This window comes from Vipera berus (assembly GCF_964194415.1).
Source record: "Vipera berus genome assembly, chromosome: 3".
NCBI lineage: Eukaryota > Metazoa > Chordata > Lepidosauria > Squamata > Viperidae > Vipera > Vipera berus.
Genome location: NC_138204.1, coordinates 173,617,725 through 173,641,082, shown reverse-complemented (window position 1 = coordinate 173,641,082; position 23,358 = coordinate 173,617,725). Strand labels below are relative to the sequence as shown.

At 35.9% G+C, this 23,358-nt stretch overlaps 1 protein-coding gene across 1 annotated transcript in view; it reads right to left on the bottom strand.

Moving 5' to 3' along the window:
• Positions 1-23,358, bottom strand: part of ASXL3 (ASXL transcriptional regulator 3) — a gene marked incomplete at both ends in the record, with an annotated part of 124,716 nt that overhangs the window by 101,006 nt on the left and 352 nt on the right. The window contains one exon of the mRNA XM_081324831.1: positions 2,771-2,853. Within this exon, the coding sequence (XP_081180957.1) occupies positions 2,771-2,853 (83 nt within the window). The remainder of the gene's footprint in view (positions 1-2,770; positions 2,854-23,358) is intronic.

Below are 23,358 nucleotides of genomic sequence, written 5' to 3'. Positions count from 1 at the left end.
GTTGAATTTAAATGATTTCATACCAGTTTTTTCTCTGTCACTGTCTTGCCATTTACACCCAAGCTTGTTTTTTTAAAAAAATGAATAAATGGCAGCACTAGTTTATCCAGAGTGGACAGGCAAAAGTGCAAGTGAATCTTTTTAGGTCTTCTGTATCTTTAATTAAATGTTTACTGATTGCAAAATCTGCTTATTTTATTGTCTCTTGTTGAGAGTTGAGGTGGACCTAGCATTTAGGAACTGTCTGGTGATCACCCTGTAAAATAATTTGTCTGATTACCCATTATCAACTATTTGTTATTCACAATATACAAATGTAGGCTTTTTCACTTTTATTTTTCAATTTAAATAATAAAAAAACCTATTTTGACAGATAAAAATGAAATGCAAAATCTAGTAAAACTGTCTATTTTCAGCATCTGTTATAACAGGTGACAACCTTTACAGATATAAGACACTACGTGTGGCATCTTAATATTCTTTGTCCAGGAAAAAACAGGTGTTCCATTTCTAACACGACTGGCAGTTTATACATTTCTACTTACTGGTCTTATCTTCCATTTTTTACAGTGCTGAATTGATCAATTATGTTTGAAATGATATTATTCCTAGAAGTTTTGTTTTTAAAATCCAGTTAAAGATAAATTAGCTACTAAAGACACTTTACATTTTTATTCCTTGCCTTGGTGGAGCAGTAGGCTAATGCCTCCTTAAGTAACACCAGCTGCCTGCAATTAGTGCAGGTTCGCATCCCACCAGGCTCAAGGTTGACTCAGCCTTCCATCCTTCCGAGGTAGGTAAAACGAGGACCCAGATTGTTGGGGGCAATTAAGCTGACTTTGTAATAATGCCGCTTGGGGTGTGTGTGTGAAAGCTCTAATAAGCAGGCATATACATAGAATGAAGGCTACTGCTAAGCTTGTAAGCCGCCCTGAGTCTTCGGAGAAGGGCGGGATATAAATGGAATAAAAATAAAAAATAAAAAAAATCTGTTCCTATTACTTTGGTTTTGGTCATTTCCCCTCAATTTAATTTCTCTATAATCTAATCATCACCATTATCATCTACGTAGGTAAATATGGTAAGAAATAATATCATGAATACAAAACACTAATCTTTATAATATGACTAATAACAGAAGTCAACATTCAATGAATTTACTTTTCAAAACAAGAATAAAATAGAAGCATATAGAAGAATAAATATAATTAAAATTATTGTTGTACATCACTTTATTTTCAAGTCAATCATATTTATATAATGCAGAACCCAATATATTTTGTATTCAGTTCTTGAATCTCTTATTCTTAATTCCCTGGCAATTGTACCTAATAGTGACCGCAGTTGTAAAATTTCATATAAAATTCTATATTTATTAGTATATAAATGCAGTTGCTTCCCATATTTAGTTACTTACTCATTACATTTATCTACATTATATAAAGCAAATTGCATAATTATATATAATCAATGGCTCTATACTCTATTCATCTTTTAGAAATGCTACAAAAAGAACACAAACATAATAATCTTAAAGATATTTACACAGCCTGCTTCTTAGAGTTCTCTTATATGTAGAAGATATTTTTATTTTCCTCTTTGCTACTTAATTAATATGTAATGGTAGTAAACACCAACATATGAAGATTAATAACAAAATACAGTTTTGTCAGGGTTTTTTTATGACCATTATCTGACTTTTATTTTGACTTTCAGATTTTAATCCCTTGGGTTCTCCTTGGATGTAGGAGTCTTAATTCAACCAGAAGAAAGTTCCCAGGTAAGGCTGTAGGCAGATAAGCCATATCTTTTGGTAAAATACTGTAGTTGATTAATAGAATATGCAGAACCTAGATTCAACAAATTGTTTTTCCAGAGAAAGCTGAGAAAAAATATCTGCAAAAATGACAAATTGTTCCTAGACGCAATAAACAATACTAAATTGTATACTTTATAGCTTCTAAATATATGCTTCAGCTTCCCTTCAATTATTTCTGGACAGTGAATTGGTCAATCGAAAGCAATTTTATTCAGCCTCAAATAATTATTATCACCAGATATTGATCTTTAGCCTGTGCAGTAGCCATTCATTAAGGGTAGACTTCCAATTCCCTTGTGCTTCCAGATTTACTTGAAAAACAAATATCTTTGGATAACCAGGTTACATCAGATAAATAGGACAGCTTCCTGCCAATTTCATTTAATGAGATAAGTACTTTTATTTATTTATCTGTATCCTGCATTTATTATTTTTACAAATAACTCAAGGAAATGAATATATCCAACATACCTTCCTGTTCCTATTTTCCCCACAACAACCCTGTGAGTTGAGTTGGACTGAGAGACAGTGATTGGCCCAAGGTCACCCAGCCAGTTTTTCATGGCTAAGTTGGGACTTGAACTCACAGTCTTCTGCTTTCTAGCCTGGTGCCTTAACCATTAGATTAAATTCTCTCTCAATAATCCATTCTTTTTGTTTGAATTTGGCAATGCTTATATATCATTTTGATGAGGCTCTGAAATATATTGTCACATTTCATTTTTTTAAAGGCCTATTTTTACAAATTGCCTCAGAAATGGTATTCTTTGAAGGCAGGAATATGCCATCTATTGCCTAATATATAAAAATGTTTATCTATACAGCATTTGCATTCACTCATTAGAATTCTTTTCTAATCAATGACTCATAAACAATATGGTACTTATTGAACTAGAAATAAAATCATATCCATAAATGCAATAATAGAGATTAAATTCTATACATACTGACCTTGTTTCTTTCAACCCTTCTTTCTGAATTACTTCCAATATTTGCTTTGCAGTCATTGGTGAATTGGGATGCTTTTCCAGTGCCTAAAAAGAAAATTTGCAAAAGAAGGTATAGTTATCTATTTACCGTTTAATTATTGTAGTATTATGTATTTAATAGGTTTTTTAAAAAAATGAAAAACTCTACATTTTCTGTTAATCACTATAAAAGTAGTCGAGGCTTACAGCAGAGTTAGATTGTTAAATCTAACTATTTGTATCTTTTATTATTTAATATTAATTAAATTTAAATAATTAAATTTATTAATTAAATGTTAAACTTTATTTAGCAATTTATTCTCATATCACTGTATCATTTTCTTTTTTGTTGTTTATTCTACTTTTCCTTTATAATTGTTACATTTGCACTTTTTTATTTCTCCATTTTTATTGTTGTAAGCCACCTAGAGTGAGATAGGTGGCAAATAAATTTAAATAATAAATAAATATATCAGGGTAAGCATCTTAATGGACTGCACAGAAACTCTTCACACAGCAGATAATAAAATATGAAATTTATTTATCATTACAAGACACAATTTATATTATTTACATTTATAACATAATATATATTATAAAACTCAATAATTTATATTTACATGTTTTATATAAATATAAAATATCTATATCTATTTCTACAGTATATATGAGTAAAAATAATTCAGTCCTTAAATATACATTCAGGACATACAACATAAAAGGCAGTCTTTGACTGCATTATTTCTCATTCAACATTCCAGGGACGGACAGAGCGGAGGGAGAGAGGAAGGAACCCTGCACACCCTTCCCAGTCCATGCCATCACTCTCTTCACACTTCCCTAACATGTGCTGCTGGAAATCTGAATTTCTTTTTTGAAAATCACTTTCTATTTTGGATTCTGAAGTCATTTTAACGTATTTTAGTGACAGAATGTGAAATAAGGTAGCAGGCAGTGGTGAGCTGGAGCCTGCTCCTACCAGCTCACAAGAACCAATTATTAAATTTCCCAGAGTTTTGCAGATTAATTGAAAGCAAAGCTGACTTGGGTAAGAGTATTATGAGAGCTGAGAGCAAGGCTCGTCCGTCACCTAATGGTGAAGCAACAATGGAGCATACCACCAGCTGTAGGAAATACATGGGATTTCTGACATGGTCACTCTCCCTACTACCTAGCTGCTTCTCTGCTTATGCTTGTTGATACCGGGCTAGATTAGCAGCAGATTTTCCCAGATTTATGCTACTCAGAGATGCTGGATGCAAAGTTTGAAGTAGCTTGTGAATTCATGGTCACCATGGGCCTCCCCCAAATTATTGAGGGTCTGACTCACAGTGGTGATTGTTGTTGTATATATTTTTGTCTTTGGACAGAGATGTGGTCTGAAGTTGGGGGATGTTACAGTACTTCTCATAGATTGATCATTCTGATTGCTTTTTAAAAACTCCATAGCTATTCCCTTTGATAGGAAGGTAGGACCCATTTGATTCCTTTGCTCCAGGCACCTGAAGGAGACTCTACAGGGTTCAGAGGGCACTTGGGGAGGTTTCTGAAGATAAGGTACACTGTTCAACTGGGGTCTTAGACACTTCTTGTGATGAGTGAGCAGAGGCAGACTTGGGTCAGATTGTCTCTAAGGCCTCTCTACACATAGTTTCTGGAAGATTCTCAAAGGAACTTTGGAAGATGAAACAGCAGATATCTAGAGTATCCTTGGAAGACGAAGAAAGAATCTTACCAAACACAAGAGGCTTTGTCTGGATCATGATAAAAGCAGCAAAATATACCGGTAGTTGTTTTTTCCACTCTGATTGCATCTATGGATTGCCATTGAGTGACCTTCTGCACATGAGTTCTAAAGATCTTTCTTCCCTCCTTCAACACCCCACCATTGTCAAGATGACTTGTGAGCCTCTCTTGAGTGATTGCTTTTGGTTGTTGAATTAACTCTGATGTGATTTTTTATTATATTGACATACATTTTAATGTTTGTATTTGCTGATTTTATTCTTTGTGTATCTGTCCTGAGATGCACATTGATTGTACAGCTATATTAAATATAAACATGCCTTGTCCATGAACCTATATTTAATATTAACGCATTCAAACGACATACATGCTCTGTATGAGAAGAGCAAATTTAATTGAGGCTTGCAAAGCACATTCTCATAATGGATCATAAATCATTAATGATTTAGTAATGTAATTATTAGATTACTAATATATCCAGTCTTACTAACACAAAGTAACATGAGCAAAGTGATATTTATATAATTTTAAATCATATGTTTTGGATTCTAAGGATCTGATATTCAGTCTGTAGTGACTCTTTTTCTTTCTTTAAAAAAAGAATTGCAATTCACTGTAAAGTGCTTCACTTGAGAATCTGAATAATTGTTGTTTCCACCTCCTTGAGCAGGGAAAACATGTTTTTCTTTCACAGAGGAGTAAAAAAAAACCTTCATTCTCTCCCTTACTCCTTTTTGCATGAAGAGAGGACTGCAGGATAGTGAGGATTCAAGGGCAAGTCATCATATTTTTGAGCTCATCTCAAAATATAAATTTGTTTGATGATGATGATGTTGGAAGGCACCTTGGAGGTCTTCTAGTCCAACCCCCTGCTTAGGAAGGAAACCCTATACCATTTCAGACAAATGGTTGCCCAGTCTCTTCTTAAGAACTTCCAGTGTTGGACCATTCACAACTTCTGGAGGCAGGTTGTTCCACTGATTAATTGTTCTAACTGTCAGAAAATGTCTCCTCAGTTCTAGGTTGCCTCTCTTTGATTAGTTTTCATCCATTGCTTCTTGTCTTGCCTTCAGGTGCTTTGGAGAATAGCTTGACTCCCTCTTTTTTGTGGCAATCCCTGAGATATTGGAATACTACTATCATGTCAACCCTAGTCTTTCTCTTCATTAAACTAGACATACCTAATTCCAGCAATCGTTCCTTATATATTTTAGCCTCCAGCCTCCCCTAATTATCTTTATTGCTCTTCTCTGTACTCTTCCTAGTGTCTCAACATCTATTTTACATCGTGGTGACCAAAACTGGATGCAGTATTCCAAGTGTGGCCTTACCAAGGCATTGTAAAGTGGTATTAACACTTCACGTGATCTTGATTCTATCCCTCTGTTAATGCAGCCTAGCACTGTGTTGGCTTTTTTGGCAGGTGCAGCACACTGCTGGCTCATATTTAAGTGATTGTCCACTAGGACTCCAAGATTTTAATTTAATCCCATTTATATCCCGCCGTTCTCCGAAGACTCAGATCCCTTGCACAGTTACTACTATTGAGCAAGGTACCACCTATACCTCTTGCCTAAATGTAGAACCTTACTTTTTTCACCACTGAATTTCATTTTGTTAGGTAGCACCCAATGTTCAAGTCTGTCAAGATTCTTTTGTATCTTAAGCCTATCTTCTGGAGCGTTGGCTATTCCTACCAGCTTGGTGTCGTCTGCAAATTTGATGAATTCCCCATCTATCCCCTCATCCAAGTCATTGATGAAGATGTTGAAGAGCACTGGGCCCAGAACAGAGCCCTGGGGCACCCCACTACACACTTCCTTCCATGTAGATGCAGTTCCATTGAGGACCACACACTGAGTACGCCCTGTCAGCCAGCTACGAATCCATCTGGTGGTGATGCTGTCTAACCCACATTTTTCTATCTTATCAAGTAGAAGGTTGTAGTCTACTTTATCAAATGCCTTACTGAAGTCCAAGTAAATTATATCCACAGCATTCCTCTGGTCCACTAATTTTGTCCCTTGGTCAAAGAATGCAATAAGATTTGTCTGGCATGATCTGTTTTTGACAAACCCATGTTGGCTTTTAGTAATGACTTTGTTTGTCTCTAGATGTTCACTGCTTCATTGCTTGATTATCTTTTCCAGAATCTTTCCAGATATTAAGGTCAGGCTGATAGGTCTGTAGTTTCCTGGATCCATTTTTCCCCCTTTTTTTGAAGATGGGAACTATATCAGCTCTTTTTTTTTTAATCCCATTTATATCCCGCCCTTCTCCGAAGACTCAGGGCGGCTTACAATTTAAAGCACAAATCAATAGCCTTCATTCTATGTATATGCCTGCTTATTAGGGCTTTCGGGGGGGCCCCAAGCGGCATTATTACAAAGTCAGCTTATTGCCCCCAACAATCTGGGTCCTCATTTTACCTACCTCGGAAGGATGGAAGGCTGAGTCAACCTTGAACCTGGTGGGATGCGAACCTGTACTAATTGCAGGCAGCTGGTGTTACTTAAGGAGGCATTAGCCCACTGCTCCACCAAGGCTCTTTTCCAGTCCTCTGGTAGTTCCCCAGTGCTTCAGGATCTTTGAAAGATATAGTTCAGTGGTTCTGAGATCACATCTGCCAGTTCCTTCAGAATCTTTGGGTGTAATCCATCTGGTCCTGGTAATTTGAACTTGTCTAGGGTGAACAGGTGCTCACTTACCATTTTCTTGCCTATCTTAACTTGTGTTTTTTAATCTGTTTTATGGTATTTTTGATAGGACTGGTTTTTTTCCCTTTGTGTAAAGATGAATGCAAAATACAAGTTAAGTAGTTCTGCTTTCTCCCTGTTGCTTGTCACCTTCTTGCCACTTTCTCCCACTAATGGACCAATCATTTCCTTAACTTTTTTCTTGTTTTGTTTTTCTTGTTTTTTCTTAAGTTTTATAACTCTTAAGGTAGATAAACACATAGATTTATCTCAGGTTATTTTGGTAAAAGTGAAAATATCTGTAACTGAAGAAATGCAATTCTTAGCAGCGATGCTTTGTACCTGAGATGGAAACACTGACAAAGTTTTCATAGATACTAAAGGAAACTATTTGACATTTTCTACAATGTTAGCCCTTCACGATCTGCAAGATCAGGGGGGAAAAAAGAGTCTTAGGATTCTTACCTCGTTGTATTGTATTATAACAGAATATTGAAAGCTGGACAAAGCCTTCTTTACTTCATGTCATACACAACACAGTTAATGCGGAGTTGTTTTGAATTTCTTTCTCACACTTTTTCTTAACATGCAACGACCTTTTCTCTTAACAGTTTTCCATTCTCCTCCCTCATTTCTGAGTCAAACCAATATTCCATCTTTCTGTCTAAGCCATCAGAGTTGTATTCCCTTTCCTACATATAAAAACAGATCAGGCAGTTCATTAAGGTTGATAAGCATGAAATGGGAGATTGAGATGAAGCTCAAATGTGACCTCCTTTCCTTTTGATAGAAAACAAGAAATACTCTTCCTGGTGGCTATTGGGGTTGGGTTTTATAATCGGTTTTAACTTTTAATATGTATTAGTTTATTACGGGCATTGTTGTTTAATTACTTTTAAATTTTTGTATCCTGTTTTTTATTATGTATTGCCCTGTTCACCGCCCTGAGTCCTTCGGGAGAATGGCGGTATACAAATTAAATTATTAAATTAAATTAAATTATTAAATTATTGTCTGGTAAATCCAAAAGTAGTTTAGGGGGACAGGACCTGTGTGAGCATTTTAGATGGAATTTCTCATGACCAGTTTAGATTCAGAAGACTCCAAGCTGAAAGACGCAGCTTGGGACATGCTGCATGTGTTCCAGGAAGAGCAAGAGTGTGCTACATTGGAAGTCCTGAATGGAACACCAGTCTCAGGAGGAAACTAGCAATCAAGCATCAGGGTTGACAGAGTTAGGAAACATGCAAGTCAAGTAATGATGGGCCAGATTCAGGTCCTCCCCTTATCCCTAGAACACATCACATGGAATGTCAAGCAACACAAAGGTATTTACTGTGATTTCTTGCCTATCAAGGGCATTTTCTTGCTTGGTTGCTTATGACACACTGGGCATTTTTAAGAACTATCATTGCTAGCAAACCTTTGTTGGAAACAATTGCTTTGTTTACTGAACTATGGATTTGTCTCTAGAACCTGTTGCCTGTAGAAATTCTACTCCTTTGAACCCAGGCTGGCTGACAACCCACATTTAGACTCCTGGACATCTGAACCATCACCTGACCATCCATCTGCTTCTCCCCTTGATTCTTTAGAACTCCTTGTAGGCAAGATTGTCCTCAATTTACAGTAGTTCATTTAGTGATCTTTTGAAGTTGCAACAACACTGGAAAAAAAGTGACTTACAGTGGTGGGATTCAGCCGGTTCGCACCACTTCACAGAACCAGTAGCTAATTTTTTGTTGCCCAGGCCCAGATATGGACTTCCGGAAGCAGCATCCACACAGAGAACTAACTGGTTGTTCACATATTTGAATCCTACCACTGGTGACTTATGGCTGTTTTTCTCACAACAGTTGCAGCATCCCCACGGTCATGTGATCTAAATTTAGATATTTGGCAACTGGCTCATATTTATGACAGTTACAGTGTCCCGGGGTCATGTAATAACCTTCTGCAACTTCTGACAAGCAAAGTCAATGAGGAAGCCAATTTCACTTAACAACTGTGTCATTAACTTAACAACTGCAGTGAATCACTAAACAAATATGGCAAGAAAGGTTGTAAAATGGGACAAAACTCACTTAACAAATGTCTCACTTAGCAACAGAAATTTTGGGAATTATCTTAAGTCGAGGACTACCTGTACTTTGATTAAGACTGTCTAGCTTTGTTTATACTTTGGGATTTTTTGCCTAAAACTGAAAGAAATGAAATGAACTTTGGGATTTAATGATTAGAATTGTTTATGATTACAGAAATACTGTGTATTATCGTTAATCCTACATCAAAATTTTACTGTATAGTTGTATCTGTACTGAAGAAAACTGAAAATTATTCTTTTTTTCTCCTTTTCCTACACTCCCAATTTTGCTTTTACCCTTTCATTTTTTTTCTTTAAACTTTTTTCCATTTCCTTCTACTTTATCTTCTCTTGAAATTTAATAAAGTTTGAGAATAAAAGACAATACAGTTAGAGAAATCCTTTCATTTCTAAACTTTCTATCAATGCAATTGGTCCAATATGGTCCAATGGTTGTAAGGAGCATTGTCCTTATATAATAAGTTCTCTCCATTACTACTTAAGTTTTATATGGGTCTCTTTTTTCCCTATATCTTATGAATTAGAAGACAGTGTAGATGGAGAAATGTTCTATGTAGCAACAATGTTGGAATTCACCTAAAGGGAGAATGATTTGCAAAATCAACCAGAAGAACCAACTGTATACATATAACAAAAACTCTAAATTAGTTCTCCTATGTAACAATGAATTAGTATCCATGAAGGGAAAAATCTGTGAGAGTAGTTAAGTCTTTCCCTCCATGGAAGCTAATGGGTAAACCATTTTCCCAAATAGTTACATTACTTCAATTACATTGGTTTCTTTTTTTAACTGTCAACTCTACCTGCTAAACAATTTTATTTTGGAATTTTTCCCACATTCTGTTTTGTCAAGAAGAAAAAAATTAAGTCTTTAAGTGACTAGTTTTCACTACCAGCCAATGGTTCTTAACTTGGAGTACAATTTCTGAATTAATTAGAGAGTGGGTTACAATTTAGAGCAAAACCAGTGCTGACTAGGCCTACATAGGCAGGGCCAGAAGTACTATCAAATTCATCGGCATGTTGGGAACTGCAGTATCATAAGATTTGAAAATCTCTGATCTAAGCAATAATTAACTGTTTAGCTACAGCTGAAGTCTCCAATCTCAGCCACTTAGTTCTCTTTCTCCTTCACCACTGATCCAATGAAGTACTTACTGGGCCTTGATCATCTTACTTTCTAATCACTCTTCATCCCCAACATCCCTGTCATTCCTGCAGCTCTACCTCACTTTACTCACTTTACCTCTAGCTCAGATATGTCAAACTCGTGACATCATTTGACGTCGCGTGACGTATCGGAGCTTTTTCCCCGTTGCCGGCAATGGGGTGGGCACGGTTTCATTGCGATGCGTTCGGCCCGTAGGCCGGTAGTTTGACACCCCTGCTCTAGCCATTCGATCACCTGCCAACTCCTTAGTCCTCCTCCCCTCTTTTTGTTTGATGGTTTCATTGTAATGCATTGTAGTGCCTAAAAGCGTTTTTTTCCTTTTATTTTTTCTTTACTCTTAAATCATAAAAGTATGAAACTATCAGTCATTAAGTCATCGCATTTTAACATTGTCTTTTCTTTCTTTGGCACAGATCATTTTTTTTACTTCACGTTCAGAAACTAAATATAACAAATCAGGATTCTGAATTTGAGGCAAGTATAGCAAGAAACCTTTAGACATAAATATCCTTTTCCTAGCTGTCAGTGGTGTTTTTGTTAAATGGATAATGGTTAGCTTTCTGACAAAAATCATCCATCAGATTATGACATTTATCTTCCTAAAGTAAGGTAGAAAAAGCATCTGCAAGTTATTCTATCGTTTGCTATGAGACATTAATGTATTATAAATCAGTTTCTACAGTCCACCAAATAAATAAATAAATACTATGTTTTGATGCATTTTCTATAGCTACTCATGGAAATTCTTACTGATAATATTACAATACATTTTCTAGTAAAAGAATATTGGCTTTGTATCATCTATGCAGCTAAGCCCCTTACTTCACATTTCATAGGCTGCTTTATTTATCACCAGAATAAAGGCCATCGAAATGTGTCATCTGAATGAAGTCTGAAACATGATCCTATCTTCAGTTATTCTATATCAATACAACATGTGACATAGCACATAAATATGGACGAAGTTGCACAGACCCTCTGATACGCTAAAAATAGGCTAAGCTGCATTTACTGGATAAGAAATTGTTCCTCAAAATAAATACCTGCAAACTGGGAGAGCACACTATCTTGCTTTCACTGAAGCCCCTGCTAAAACAAAGGGGCAAGTACAGACTCTAGTACTAAAAACAAAAGTTCCTGCAAAGATTTAGTGGGCAAAAAGGAACAAGCGACAAAAGCATCCATCTTATGTTGCAACACAAACTCTGTCCCTTATGTTCTCGCATTAGATGTCACAACACAAGGACAAAAGGAGCTAAACTTGTGCTGTGTTGTCGCAGAATACATTTCATCATATTTATCTCTTATCTAATTTATATAGATGCTCATCTCACAAGCAAGTGAATCTGGGAAGTGTAGTTAGGAATGAACATCATTGGTTGAAATGGATGGATCTGACTGAATTAGTTGTATTTTAGTTGGGGCTTGGGTTTTTTCACTGTTGCTTTTCATTTCTAAGTTTAAATATTATTGTACTTATACTTACAGTTTGTTTTGTGATCTAGCCGAGAATGGAATTACAGGTAGTCCTCGGCTTACAATAGTGTGTTTAGTGACTGTTCAAAGTTACAACATCACTGAAAAAAGTGACTTATAACCATTTTTCACAGTTAAGATTGTTATAGCATTCCTATAGTCATATGATCAAAATTGGAGGGCTTAGCAAATGACACAGAACCCAAACTACAACACACTACACAGCCAACCACCATGCAAAAACTAACCCTACCATACATAAAATGGATATCAGAAATGACAGCCAGAATTCTCCAACCTCTGAGAATAGCAGTAGCCTGCAAAGTCACAGCCACACTCCACAGGAATTATCCAGAACCAAAGACAAGATATCGTAGGATGAAAGAAACAATATAATTTACAAAATCAACTGTACCAATTGCAAACAATTCTACAAGGGAACAAACATCACATCAATTAAAAAACAGAATCCATGAATACCAGCTGGCAGTCAAACACCACAATCCCAAATCTCTACCCACACTGACATTGAATAGCACCAATTTGATTGGAGCAATACAAGAATCATCAACTACACTATCACCTACCAGGCACACGAGCTTATCAAAGCCTGGTACTACACAAGCAATTTTATCAACAGACATATTGACCTTCAAACAGCCTATGAAGTTCTCAGAATTCAAATCAATTGCCCAGCCAACCAGCGATGGCACCAACCCTCAACTAACCCCCTTAACCAGCACTTCACCTCCTAGTGACCCTCACCTGATGTGATCCACACCTGCCTCATCACAAGACCCTCACCTGAATGTGACCCTCACCTGTTGTGACCTCCACATCACAAGACCTACTGACCACACAAAGCCCTTATAAGCAGAGCACCAACACTGACATCCCCTAAACTCCATTGAAGATGTTACCTAGCCTGGTAACAAATCATCCGGAAACCAACCCACAAGCTCGGAGAACAAACTTCCACCCTCACACTAGCAAAATGCTAAGGCTTCAATGTATATCAAAGGTAGTTTTGAGTCTACAGGACACAAACATATCCATTTGTGATAATTGCTAGAATGCTAAATGATGCAGTTTTTTGCGGGGTCCTTGGTGCTCTCTGAGCTTGGTGGTTTCCTTGCAGACATTTCATTACCAAAGCAGGTAACATCAGCAGTACTGGGTTCTCTTCTATTGATGCAATTTTTTTATCTAAAAATATCAACTAACCTCTAATAAGGCATAATAGACTATATCCACATTATGTCAGTAGATTTCAATTGCTCAGAGAAGTATTCCTTACAGTCTTCTGCTCATGTTTTCCAAGTTTAAAGGGCATGTCTAAAAGGATTTCCCAATGTTTCCAAGAAAATCTACATATGAGGGCAACATAACAAGAGAAAAAAATATTCTATCAATATAATTATATCAAACCAAATATATTTCTTGTGACTAAAATAGTAAGTTTGATAAAAAAATTATTATGAATATATTAGTATTCCTGGTCTCTAACTTGTAAACTATAATCTGAAATTTGAGTTTTTTAAAAACCAAGTTATAATTATGAGTATCCATGCAAGTTACAAAATTTCATTTAAGTATACGGTATAATGTAAATGTTTAGAAAAGAATAAATTAATAGCTTTAAGGATTTCAGCTGCATGTTGCCAAAATCTATTTATTAACAATGCTTCATTACACCTGCTGTTTGCAAATGAAGGATTTACAGTTGTCTCCTATGATTCTTTCATCATTTTCTACCCACTTGTTATTATGCAAGCGTGAATCACTCAAACTTTAACTGAACTGTCAGTTTGATTCACTGAGTAGAGTCAACATAAAAATAGGTATGTACTGATACTGTAGAAGAGAATAATTGTAACTCAGGATTGAACTGTGGAGTCCTTGGTGTTCTCTGAGCTTTGTTGTTTTCTTGTAAACGTTTCATTACCAAACTAGGTAACATCATCAGTGTTAGTAAGGAGTGAAGTTTGCTCTCATTTTATACACTGACAAGCCATTCGTATATGTATGTGTGTGTGTGTTTCTATACATACACATACACATATACATATACATATACATAGAGACTAGTATATAATAAGACCAAACCCCACTCCTCACTAGCAATGACGCTATTATCTAGTTTGGTAATGAAACAACTGAAAGGAACTGAAAGAAAACAACCAAGCACAGAGAGCACCAAGGACAAGCCTTGGTGGAGCAGTGGGCTAATGCCTCCTTAAGTAACACCAGCTGCCTGCAATTAGTGCAGGTTCGCATCCCACCAGGCTCAAGGTTGACTCAGCCTTCCATCCTTCCGAGGTAGGTAAAATGAGGACCCAGATTGTTGGGGGCAATTAAGCTGACTTTGTAATAATGCCGCTTGGGGGTGTGTGTGAAAGCCCTAATAAACAGGCATATACATAGAATGAAGGCTACTGCTAACGCTTGTAAGCCGCCCTGAGTCTTCGGAGAAGGGCGGGATGTAAATGTAATAAAAATAAAATAAATAAAAATAAAAATCCTGAGCTACAATTATTCCCTTCTATCAGTACATACCTATTTCTAGTATCTTATTAAGGGGATTTGTTTAGTATTAATTTACAGTAGATGTATATCAAATCTTTTTATTAATCTCAAGATTTTAAACATCCAAAACATTTCATTTTTTCCAGATTTTTAAATTTTATCACTTTTAATGACCTTTTGTAATTTTGAAAGTCATTCCGTTAGAATATTTATAGTGAAAACAGGATAGTGATTTGTAAAATTCACAAAAAAACATGTTGAATAGTACGTAAGAGATTGAAAAGTTACTGTTACTTCTGTTGTCCGTGCTTTCATATTTACATGCTGTCGTTACCATGTATTTCTTCTCATACCCTTCCCACATTCTTCCTACTATTAGCATCCAGCCCTTTAGAAATCTACCTGTTCCATAGTAATACTGTTTTTCCTCTAAGTTCCACCTTTCTTTAATATCACATTTTCATCACCCACTTTTCTTTGATCCATGCTTATTAAGCTGTTGAATAATTAGTTTTATTTATTTCATTTATTCCATGAGTTTAAACACACTGATTCTTGAACATTTTTATAGCATTTTCCCTTTTAACCACTATAATATACAGGACTTCCTGTTCATAGGTGTTGTGAAGATTTTTTTTGCATTTTTCCTTCTATTTGATTGTGTGCATCCATATTTCATTTTCTACCAACTCAGATCACCATTTTTTCACTCTTCTGTATAGTCTGATTATTTCAACCATTTTGTTTTACTTCTGGACATCCAATCTTTCTAATGTCTTATGTGCCAGGAATCTCTTCTTCATCATCCTTCATATACTAATTGATCCCAAACATTTCACAAAAGATGTACTTTATTCCACCCCACTTTTACATCCTAATTGCAACTCTTTCTTCAATACTGGCAATGAGATAATCTCATCCGCTACATCTGAAGATGCTAGCCAAAACATATATAGTATAAGGCGGATTGTATAATAGGCATCATTGTTCTCCAACAACCTTCTTCCAGTCATTCACCACTTGACAGGCACTTGCATAGCACTTACTTAAATAAAAGCTGTGATTCGGAACAAGAACTTGGACAATGCCTATTCAAAAGTTTAAGAGGGATGGCTGCCTCCCTCACTTTTTGCTTAGTAAGCTTCATTCTGCCATAAGTTGCACACGTTGAGAGAACGCTACTAACTCAGCCTGATCAGTAATAAACAAGGATTTTGGCTCAAGCTGGAGAGTTTGAGACCTTTGCCAGATGAAAGGAAATGCCATAGTTCCTACCTTAAAAGTTCACTTATCAGAAAAAGCTGTCTCACTCTGTGTAATGGTAATGGCAATCCTATGATATTTGGAATCAATAAGTTTAGTTTTTCTGATAAATGAATATTCTAAGCTTCACACTAGGTCAGGCAGAGTCAGATGCTAACCATCACCCATAATAATAGAAAAACTAAAAAAAAATGCCATCAGAAGCAAGGAGCTTAAGTGATGCAGAATATGCTGTAAAAAGAGAAAAGGATCACTAAATGCAGCACAGTAAATTTGTATTTATACATTCATGAGATTTTTGTTAGCATTTGAAAACTAGAAATATGACTGGAACCATTGCAAAGATGTTCTAAAGTATTTTCACCATCATAATTATTTACAACTATAAGATTAAAAATAATAATATATTCCTCTGTTTAATCATGTTCAATTCTTGCAGTTTTCTTGGCAAAGTTTTTCAGAAGTGGTTTGCCACTGCATCTTTTTAGGGCTGAGAGAAAATGATTGCCCAAGGTCACCTAGATGGTTTGTGCCCAAAATGACACCAGAACCCACAATCTCTAACAATAATAATATAAGCAATTAATTAAATAAAATAAAAAATAAATTAGAAAAAACTATCAGATGTTTACCAGTGAACACATTATAACATGAAATAAGTGTTGTAACATATGAAATATGTTGTAAATTCTCTAAAATCAGAAGTATAGATAGCATATAGACTTTGACAAATAAATAAACATGTTATGTAACAATACTAAAAACCACATTGTAGCTTAACTGTATTAATTGGAGCAGCTAATATCATAACATTAGTCCATTCTCTTAAAAAAATATTTGGCAATACAGGCCTACAATATTTCTAATAGGTTTAGGAATAAAAAATTTACAGCCACGTGCTTTATCTCAGAATAAAATGGGTGGAAACCTAATTAGTAAATTCATACAAAAGAATGGCATAATAGAAAATTATAATAGCATAAACTAGAAGACCAAAAATGGGGTAAACCGTACTTATGAACAGAGTCAGGTTTTCAGGAGAATAATTTAAAAAGCTTTGCCACATATTCTAAATGTACAAAACTAAAAAACAAAGTGTCTTATTGAAAGACAGACCCTTATCTGCTCTTTTTTTGTATTTCCAAAAAGCAAAATGCAAATTGTGGTTATACAGAGTTCACAGAGATGATTCTAAAGATTTAGTTCTGAAGAAAAGCTGAAATTGGAATGCAGTAAGATGGGATATTTCCATGAACAATCATTTACATAAATACTTTGGATTCCGCTTGTCTCTTCCTGGTTTAGGCCACATTCCCACATGATATAAAATCATGCTTTAGCAATTAAAACTGCAAATTTATTGGCATAAATATAAAGAATGTGATTTTAGGCAGAAAATAAACTCATCTCAGACACACAAATAATAAAGGAAGTTGCTTGTATCATCAAATTATTAACACATTTATAGAGCATGTTTTCCTTTCTGTCAACTTGTACTTCGGAATTTCGCATTGTCTGTCAGGAGATATTAAGTTGAGATACTAAATTATTCATCTAACTATAGGTTTAAACCAGTCTTTGGAGCATGTTCCAATCATATTTTTAAATTTTGGCAGTGCAACTGCTAAAAATTGGTGGCAAGATTTGACATAATTTTGAGGATGATAACACATGAATCCAAATGAAATATGGTGATATACCACTAAAAAGTAAGTAAATAAATAAAAGCTGTAGCATGTGCTATCAAATTATTAGTTTTTATTTGCAACAATTGTATCTCTTCTCAGTGAAAAAGAATCCAAGTTGTTCTCATTAATAATATTACACATACAATAATACATGATTTTTAAAGTAAATTATAAGCATGCTAATAAGAAGTCAGAGAGGAGAATTCAAGGAAATGCTTTTGGCTATAATTTCTGCCTCAGTTGTGGTATACATGAAATTAAAATCCAATTCAATTGATGACTACATACATAAAAATGAAATGATATAATAATCAATAGGTGATTACACATATATAATGTATTAATTGCATATAGGAGAACTAGATCAGGCTTATTAGATTAGATGTGCCACAGAATAGTTGCAGATTACTTCATGTCATTTAACAATATACTAAAAGTATATATGCTCACACATGTATCAAAAATAAAGAAAACCCTTTTGCACTGATAAATGTAACTCTAATTTTCATGTGATCTTTAACCTGCTAGCAACACAGGATACCTTGTAGCTGGAAATGCCTTTGCTACATTCAAGAATGCTTTACATTTGTATGTTCATCTGCCCCGTCTGTGGGGGAGGGTGCAGTAAGTATGCAGAAATGCAGAATTCATTCCATTTTGAAGTATAAGCATTGATCAAATAATTGCAGTGTCATTGCTGAAGAATATACCAGCCTCAACTGTTTAGTGACTGTTTAGAATGGTGGTTGATTCAATAAAGCCAGAAATATGTCTATTAGTAAATACTTTATAGAATGATCCTCTGCAAAAACATCCCAGATTATAAGTAGTCCTCAATTTATGACCTCAACATATGAGCATTTATGATGGGCTCAGAATGGGTGCTTTGCAGCCCGTAAAGCATCTCGGGCCATTATAAATGAAAACAACACACACACACACATGCCCCATGATCATTTAACCACATTTCAGGCGCTTGGCAGCTTGTTTGCACTGACAATCAATTGCCAAATCCTCTGCTATCATGTGATCATCATTTGCCACCTTCTTTGTTCAGTTTCCCCAGAATGGGAAAACTGGTAGGAAAGGTTTCAAGCTGAGGGAATAGAGTAGAGGTCCCCAACCTTTTGGGCACCAGGAACCACTTACGTGGAGAGGTTTTTCCACGGCCCAGAGGGTGTGTGGTTTTGTGTGCTGCCTGTTACCTGTGGATGGGGCTTTCCTTGTTTGTGCGGACCGGTTGCCAGCATGCCGTGTCCCGGTACTGGTCCACAAACCAGGGGTTGGGGATCCCTGGAATAGAGGATTCAAGGTTCCTTCCTACAGTGTACTGAGTGATTTCCTTTTCCCTCCATACACGAAGGTAAAATTTTCCTAAGGACTGTAAGAATGAACCCCAAATCTGGTGAAATGATAGCAAATGCCAAACTTCTGAGCCTTTCAGAAAGCTGACATTTGCTACCTTTTCCCCTCCCCAAATGTAGAAAGACTCAGAAGGCTGGCTTTCATGTTTGGGGAGGGGAAAATGCCAGTGAATACCAGCCTTCTGACCCTTCCAGAGCAATGGTGTTCATTAGCATTTTCACCAAATTTGGGTGGATTCCTACAAAACTGATCTCAAATCTGGTGAAAACACTAGCAAACATCTTCATTCTTGTGATCATTTGGAAGGTTCCAAATTGTGCAATTTGGAGAACGGGCCTTCAGAACCATCAAAGGAATGGGGCCCACTTGCAGGATGGAGCAGGTGGCCTTGGAGGTCGGCAGTTGCAGAACAATGCAAAAGTTGACCTGGGCATGGGGGGACTGGTAAGGACCTGGGACTCTCAGGCTTTGTAGATCAGAAAGAGGCCCAGGGTGCAATACCCACACCCAATCTCCATCCCACCATGCCTGGAAGGCTGGGGCCCTCTCCCAGGCATTCCACTTGACCTTTATGGTCACTTAACAACCACAACTGTGAATGCTGGGATTGCAGTTGTTAAAACAAAGTAGTCATGTGGCATCTCACTTAAAAACACTTTGCTTAACTATTAAGATTCCAGGCCCAGTTATGGTTGTAAGTAGTGGAATAAATGTAAACATCTGACAGTTTGACACCCCTGACTTAGATCAAACAGCATTTCAGATGTGATTGTAAAGATAGTTTACAAAGCCTACATAACTTCGTCACAAATTCTGTAACTCAGTGATGAGAAATTCGTAGACCATCAGAAATTGCTAGATACAATATCTAATAGTTCCAGCCAGAAAAGTCCAATAATATTGGGAATTTTAATTCATGATCATTTAGTAGATAATAATCTTCCTATCCTGTCTTAACTAGAAATTTCAAGGATTAAAGACAACTTCCTACATGGCATAACTTCTTTTACTACTACACACAGATCCAACTACATCTTCACTGCTTTTAAAATACTACTGGACCATTCAATAATTATTTATGTAATTCTCTTATGGCAATACAGTTCCATTACAAATTTGACAGTTTTTAAACTCTTTAGAAAGTACATATTGGATGAGATTTTATTGGTTATTTCTGTGATTATCAAATTAGGGAGAAGCAGCAGCAGCAAGGAAGAATATGACACATTAATGATTTTGCATGCATTTTGCAGATACATTTTTTCCAAATTTCATCAAGGTCCTATGTTTTTAACACCCTTGATTGATGGGTAGTGACAAGCATACATGTGGATAACTGGAAATGAAACTGCCCAGAAAAAAAGGAAAAAGAAAGTGAAGGGAAGTTAACAGCCATGCAGATGGATACAGAGTATGCAGAAGTAAAATTAATATATACAGTAAAAATTTGCACACAGGGAAGGGGCATAGGCATCCATAGAGAGCGAGTGTAGGGAACATATGATGACCCAGATCATGATATAAATGACATAAGTTATATACTTGTGTCAGATGTCAAATACAAGTACTACGGTAAGTTATATCCTTAGTGCTATGGCATTTTGACATTGTGGCTTGTTATGGATGTTCCTCCAGGAAGTAAAGAACTGGACGAACTTTTAAATATTAAAAGTGATGCAATTTCATAGGGTTAGAACCAGTAAAAAGTTAGCTGGATTAGTCATGATCAGGTGTTTTACACTGACCTTAATAGGAACTATATAAGATTAACTTACTTTCAAGATAGTTCAGAAAGTCTTTAAAAATGTTATCACAGCATACACACAAAGTATCAAAGTTCTCTTTCGTATCAGGACCTGAGTTGAAATGTACAAAAGGATTGTCTTTCAGCCTTCATCTAACCCTGTATATGAAACTGCACTATAATAGAATTATTGGCTTAAAATGGTCAGCATTATGTGCAACTTGATAGCACATAATCAGCTTTTGTCATAAAAATAAAAGCTATTATAAGAAACATCACGTATGGCACCCATTGGTGGTAACAGACCCAACCTGTTCTTTGGCACTTTGTCTTACCAATTTTTAAATATTCCTTTAATTAGTAAAATATTAATGGGAAACTATAAAAAATATCTTTGGTTTGTATAGATCCCAGAAACATTCTTAGAAAATAATGTGACTGATGACTGCAATCCAGAGCTTGGTTTACATTTTGCAAACAGATACTTTGTGATTGGCCATCACCATGTTGACAATCATTTTTTGAGATTCCATAACACACTTTCAAAATTCTAAATATGCTAACTGGTTCAAAACATTTGGGGACCCTGAAGAAATTATTTTCATTTGTTTCATTAGTACATTTATGAATGTACTATATATAATGTACATATATAAAATGTACATATATAAAAATTTAAAAAGTCTTTAGAAACAAAATGGCAAAATGTATAATTCAATCCATCCAATATAATGCAATCTTAACTCAACTATAAGACGAGGTCTTATAGTTCAATGGGAATTGTGTGAACTTAATTTCAGTGTAAGCTTGTTAAGCTGAACATAGGCTATTTTGCATTATTTGTATGTAGACTATCTATAACAGAGGTGTCAAACTCCCAGCCCACAGGCCGGATGTGTCACGACAAAACCGACAAAACCGTGCCCACCCCATTGCCAGCAATGGGGAAAAAGTTTTGATACGTCGCACGACGTCATGTGATGTTGTGAGTTTGACTTGTTTGATCTATAGAGAATCAGTTTGGTTAAGTGGTTAAGACATCATGCTAGAAACTGAGAGACTATGAGTTCTAGACCTGCCCTAGGCATGAAAACCAGATAGGTGACCTTGGGCCAGTCACTCTTTCTCAGCCCAAGGTAAGACGCAATAAAAAACTTCACCAAGAAAACTGCAGGGCCAGTTCCGTCAGTCACCAGAGGGTAAAACCTGACACGAATGGACCAAAAAAGAGGATACCGGTAATCTATAGTTCTAAGTGTGAAGTGCAGATTGTTATGTTGTACAACAGATGAAAAATAAAATAGCCTTCCTATTAAACTATAGACAGTCAGGAGACAAATAATGTAAATAGGCTACAATATATCTGATACTAATAAATACATTTTACTGTCTTTGGGAATTATATATTACCATGGTAACAGACATGACACAGGAACAAATGAGTTTCATCACAGATAAGTTACCAAAAATTTAACAGAACTACTAAAACAGTTCTTAGCTTTACAATAAGAAGCTATTTTCAACTTATTTCCTGAAACTAAACTTCATAAAATATACCCACCATTATGTACAGCAATATTATCCTACATATAACAATACTATAATAACAATTTATATTACAACTACAATCTTATCTACATAGAAGTAAATCCCATTTAATTAAATGGCATTTTCCCAGAAAGTACAACATCTTAATTTTCAGTATTCAAAGACCACTATTCCAAATTGAAAATCATGTTTTTTTAGAAAATGCAACATACCACAGAGGAATAGGTAAGAACGAAAAGACACATTTATATTTTCTGACAAACTCCGGAGAAAAATGTATTTGAGAAATATAATTATTTTTTTGAGGAGATAGAAAGGATATCTTGGATAAAGTCGATCTATGCAAGAAAATCCCTTGACATCTAACACAAATATACCAGAAAGTGGGTACATTCTGGAATATTAGTTTCACCAATATGTGAGGATTAGAAGGAAGACAGATTCTTGAATTCTTTGCTTAGAGATATGCCTTCTTTTTCTGCAGACTTAGAAAAATATGGAGAATGTCCTGGATATTTCTCCCACTTTTACATACATATTGTGGAAAAATGTGCTTGGCAAGTTCATATTAGCCAAGGAAGTAGCACTGCTTCTTAGACATGAAGATACAACTGAAGCTAAGTTATTCATATGCCACAAACAGCATTTCTCACACAGCTACCGGGAAAAGTGTTCTCACATCACTGTTATTTCCAACCTGAGATACCCCTTTAAAAATAGCCACTTTTTATTTGCATAAGCTTAAAAATAAAACGAGCACATTATGGACTTTGAATTCCACAATCAGAAAAGAAGTGCTCTTATTCTAGTCTGACACACAGACACACACACACACACACACAGGGTCATTATCCTAATAATTAAGAATGAATAAACGAATAAACGAGGTGAGACTGCAATCTTTCTCTTCAACCCCAAAGGCAGGCATCCTGCCTCATCTCTATAAGTGAGTTCACAGGTGTGGAGGAAATTCTCCCTCTTCTGTCTTCCACTTCGTGGGGGGATTTCCCGCAAAGTATCAGGAGTGCTTATGGCTCAGGAAGAATCGCCAGATCCCTCTTCCAAAGTAAGAGGAGTAAGTAGGACCCAGAGAACTGCGAGGGTTTCTGATGGTGTTGTTGTTGTTTTTTTTTAAACTCCCGGCGCCTCTCACTGCACAGCCTTTTAACACCAGCAGTCCTTCTTTAGCAAACTACCTAGCTACTGAACGGGGCACGCAGACCGTCCACGAACAACAACACAGT